This window comes from Penaeus monodon, chromosome 36 (genome assembly GCF_015228065.2).
Source record: "Penaeus monodon isolate SGIC_2016 chromosome 36, NSTDA_Pmon_1, whole genome shotgun sequence".
In the NCBI taxonomy this organism is placed as follows: domain Eukaryota; kingdom Metazoa; phylum Arthropoda; class Malacostraca; order Decapoda; family Penaeidae; genus Penaeus; species Penaeus monodon.
Genome location: NC_051421.1, coordinates 16,248,186 through 16,253,185, shown reverse-complemented (window position 1 = coordinate 16,253,185; position 5,000 = coordinate 16,248,186). Strand labels below are relative to the sequence as shown.

General features: G+C 37.5%; 1 protein-coding gene across 2 annotated transcripts in view; it reads left to right on the top strand.

Moving 5' to 3' along the window:
- Positions 1-5,000, top strand: part of LOC119595801 (sodium-dependent phosphate transport protein 2A-like) — a 26,917-nt gene that overhangs the window by 16,646 nt on the left and 5,271 nt on the right. For both annotated transcript variants that reach the window (XM_037944971.1, XM_037944970.1), the window contains 3 exons: positions 3,421-3,573; positions 3,982-4,113; positions 4,683-4,768. In XM_037944971.1, coding sequence (XP_037800899.1) covers positions 3,421-3,573; positions 3,982-4,113; positions 4,683-4,768 — 371 coding nt within the window. The remainder of the gene's footprint in view (positions 1-3,420; positions 3,574-3,981; positions 4,114-4,682; positions 4,769-5,000) is intronic.

Sequence of the window (5,000 nt, the reverse complement as noted above, 5' to 3'; positions counted from 1 at the left end):
TCCCCCTACCCCCCTCCCTTGCAACTTGCGCCCCCATCACATGGCTTGGAATTTTTTTTTTATTAATATTTGTATACCAGCTGAGCTTCTAACAGCTTCCCTGGCGCCATTTCAGCACCTTAATATCTCCTGTTTCTTGTATAGCCTTCCATACAGTCCTGCTTTTGTGATATTCTTTCTCCTGTATCTTACATATACGCCTCTGGATACCAAAGCAGGTTTTCCTATTCGTCTTCGTCTTCATCATTATCTTCGGTCTTTCCCTTCTTCTTCTTCTTCATTATCTTCACTATCTTCTTTTATTTTATTCTTCTTTTTCGTCTCCGTGTTTTATTTATTTCTCTATCTCTTGCATAACTCTCCACACAACTTTATTTTTACAATATCCAACTTTCCTTCTTCTTCTTTTTTAATACTCAAAATCGTCACGAAACTCACTCTTCTTCATCTTCCTCTTCTTCTTTTTTCTTATTCTTTTTCTTATTCTCCTGTATAACTCTATGCAACCTTTCTTTGCCATTCGCCCTTTTCCTTCATGCTTTTCTAATCACGATCCTCACGAAACCACAGCAGTGTAGCAAAGGTCAGGGTATTCCTGGGTTTTTCTCTCTCTTCTTCTCTTTCTTTTTCTTCTTCTTTTTCTTACTTCTTCCTCTTCTTCTTCTTCTTTATCTTCTTATTCTTTCTTCATCTTTCTCTTCTTGTTTCTTCCTTTTCCTCTTTTTCTTCTTCTTCTTCTTGGTCTTCTTCTCTTTCTTTTCTTCTTTTTTTTCTTCTTGTTCTTCTTCTTCTTCCTCCTCCTCTTCTAATTTCCCTTTTTCTTCTCCTTCTCCTTCCTCCCCCTCCTCCTCTTATCCCTCCTCCTCCTATTCATCCTCCTCCTCTTATTCATCCTCCTCCTTTTCATCCTCCCTCTCCTATTCCTCCTCTTCCTCCTCCACTGCAGGTTGAAGCAAGAATCACGGGAAATCCCCATACTCTCTCAGGTATATTGACTCTCCTGCGTGTTTGTCCTTCGAGTGAATATCGCCCTCGGATCTGCCTTGTGATTCACGTGCGTCGTCGTAAACAGGGACCACGGCGCCACTCATTCATGTGAAGGTTCTCCGACACGCAAGGTTTACGCTAAGTGTGTGTGGGGGTGGGATGGGGGTGGTGGATGCGGGGTATGTGTACATGTGTGGGTGGGTATGGGTTTGTTTGTTGTTGTTTGTGGTTGTTGCGGTCATTGTGTAGTTGATCTTATTGTTAATGTTGCCTACGCGCGTGTGTATGTGTATGTGTGCACGTACGAGCGACCGTGCATGCATAATAAATGGGCAAAAATGCTGATAAGTTAATTGCCAGATAAATAGACAAGTCCTGATAAATAACGTATATAAACAGTGCGAGAGTAAGTATGGAGAAAGATCCGGATAACATATGACGTAAAACGGCAGACATAACCAGATCACATGTTGCTAGGACTGACACAACCCGGTATATCGTGATTTAAATATTAATATCTACTTTCATTCCTGCCATCGCCGTATCCGTATCACTAAGAAACTAAAAATAAAGCAACGTTCAAAAATACAACCAGATCCCCACAACACTCGAAATTCTCTAAATGCATTAAAGGTGAATTATTAGATTACCTTGACTGGCATATCACCCGAGTCAATAAATTCTTTCACCAGACCAAGATGGCGCCGCGGGAAGGACACAGCAACCTTGACACATATCATGCACGATCGTGGGCGAAAACGCTAAAGCTGAGGGGACCGGAGATCATTATTTTAGGATTCTTATCACTGCGGGTATTATTATTGTAAGAATTATTATTATTACTACTACTTCTGCTACTACTAATACTACTTCTACTACTATTATTACTACTACTACTACTACTACTTTCGACTACTATTACTACTACTACTACTACTGTTACCACCACCACCACTATTACTACTAATAATACTACTTCCACTACTGCTGATACCATTATGATTATTATGATTATGACTATCATTGTAATTACTAGTTAGTAGTAGTAGTAGTGTTATTATCATTTCATTTTACTATTACGTTTTTTCATAACTACCGTTTTACCAGCATATATGTACGTCTCTGTATTTTTACAAATGCCAATGTAAAGGGAAATCTAACGGTAGTTTATGCAATACTGAAGTATCGACAAAATATGGAAGGTCTTTCTTCATCAGAATTGTCCATTAATTCTTGTTTAGTGCATTTTTCAATATTGCTCATGCGTGTAGTCTTTTTTATCAATCACACCAGGGAGAGAGTAAACATGAGCTTTAGTTAGCATTTTTTTTTTCAAGTGACCTCTCCCACAAGGACGTTGGCGATCATGGATTTCCATGATTTTCTTGGCAATTTAGAGCGGTGGTTTGCCGTTGCCTTCCGCCCTTAGTTAGCAATAGTACTGTAAAAAGGGAGTGACAGGAAGTCATCCTGCACTAGGGTTAGGGAATGCGGAACCGTCTTTTCAGGGGCTTCGCAAATCTCGTAAAACATTTGTGGCGTCTCAACTTACGTTATGCTAAAACCACAATATAACAGTTATCTTCTATCTTTTTCTTTATTCATAACTATCTTTCTGTCTCTCTAATATCTGTGTCTATGTTTCTTCTCTCTCCCTGACTTTATATATATATATATATATACATATATATATATATATATATATATATATATATATATATATATATATATATATATATATATATATATATATATATAATAATATATATATATATATATATATTATATTATATATATATGTATCTCTCTTTCTTCCTCTCTCTCTATTAAACCCTCTTTGTATTATCCTTTCCCTCACTATTCTTCCTCCTTCTGTGTGTATTTCTTGACCTCTCTTGCGGAGATAGCAAAACAAGTAACAGATTTCACACTTCCGCAGAGGTTTCTAAGGGTTTAAGCATTCAGTCAAATTAATCAATAAGACCCGAGTAAGTATCGCCAAATTCTTTTGCATATCTAAGTGACTTTTTCAGGGTTTTCAGGGATATAGGGATGAGCTTGGCTAGTTTAGGCCTTGTGACATTCCCTTAGATTCCATGGCCCCCGTGGTATCCTCTGATTTTATGTCGTGCTGTTGTTTGTCTCGTATTGTTTGAATTCTTTCGATTTTTCTTCATAAGAAAGTGGTTCTTGGTATTTTAAAACTAACAAGATTAAGTACCATGATCAAAATTGTTGTTTTTCTAAATCAGTTCGTTCAGACACACAAAAGAATGATAAATCATAATTAATAATATACATTGAATAAATAAACGTCAGTGAACCAATTTAACCACGATATCTTGCGTGACCTCGATTATTTCCATAACCACGATCGTACCGTACTTCATCTTCACTCTCTCTATAACCATGACTCTACCGTACCATGACCAGGCACGACGGAGGCCAAGGCGAGGAGCAGCGTTGCACTCCGAGTGGCGAAGGTGTGTGGCAAGTTCCTCCTCCTGCTGGGACTCCTGTACCTCTTCGTCTGTTCCCTCAACCTCCTCGCCAGTTCCTTCAGGCTCCTTGGAGGGAAAACTGCGAGTAAGTATTGCGGAATATTCATGCTTGAAACTTTAGGGAGAGCAGATAATGAGGCAAGTAATACAGTAGTTGATCAGAGTTCACCTGGAGGGGCTATTCTGACTTCAAAGACGCCCAAATGTATCTCACATTTCAGAAGACTAAAAATTCGCATAGATAAAACTAGCGTAGCAACTCCCCAAATATTTTATTTATAAAAGAAAAAAAAAGAGAAGAGAAAGTAAATACCATAAAGAAAAGAAATGATAATAATAATAACAAGCCAATTTTTTTTAAATGAGATACAACAAATCACTACAAACACCCAAAACCAGGCATATGCAATAACCATAACCAATAACACAAGACCCTTTAACAGTTGCACGTAGCTCGCATTAACGTCTTTACCCCCCGCCCCCCCCACCCCAGGCGCTGTGTTCCGGAAGTCGACCTTGCTGAGTAACCCCGTCGTTGGCCTGATGATCGGGGTCCTCGTCACGGTCCTGGTGCAGTCGTCATCCACTTCCTCGTCGATTATCGTCTCCATGGTGGCCGCTGACTGTGAGTTCGGTGCTGGTTTTTTTCCGTTGCGTATCTGTATATACTTGTATGATTTTTTGTTTGTTTGTTTGTTTTGTTTGTTTGATGTCTTTGTGAGATTGATTTTTTTGTATCTATTTGTAAGGTTGATTATTTTCTGTATACACTTGTAAGATTTTTTTTTATCTATTTGTAAGATTGATTTTTTGTAGTATCTACTTTTAATTTGTTTTTAGGTTTATTTGTTTATATTTTGTTTTATGTCTGCTTGTAAGATTCGTCTTTGTTGTATGTATCGATATTTATGTATGATATCAATCTACCTTCACCACTTTATTTATTTGCGGCCTTCAATTATCTTTATCAATTTCTGCGTTTAATTACTTATATTTTTATCCGTTTATGCTTCTTCACACATACGCGTGCTTATGTGCAACCGTATTTATCAATCCATTCTCATACGTCAATCCTACGATTTAAGCTAATATAAAAACAAGGTATCAGAGAAATTCCTACAAGAATATTTTAGTTCTTGCTCTGAAATTTCTTTTGCCTGGAATACCAATATCTCTCCTTCGTTTTCTCCGCAGTCTTGGATGTGCCCACCGCTGTGCCAATCATCATGGGCGCTAATATTGGTACATCTATAACCAACACCATCGTCAGTATTGGACAGGTAAATCGCGATATATATTTTTTTATCTTTAACAAACATGCACATATGCACACGCACACACAGACATTTATGTGTGTATGTGTATATATATATATATATATATATATATATATATATATATATATATATATATATATATATATATATATATAATGAAGAGAGAGAGAGAAGAGAGAGAGAGAGAGAGAGAGGAGAGAGAGAGAGAGAGAGAGAGAGAGAAGAGCGAGGAGAG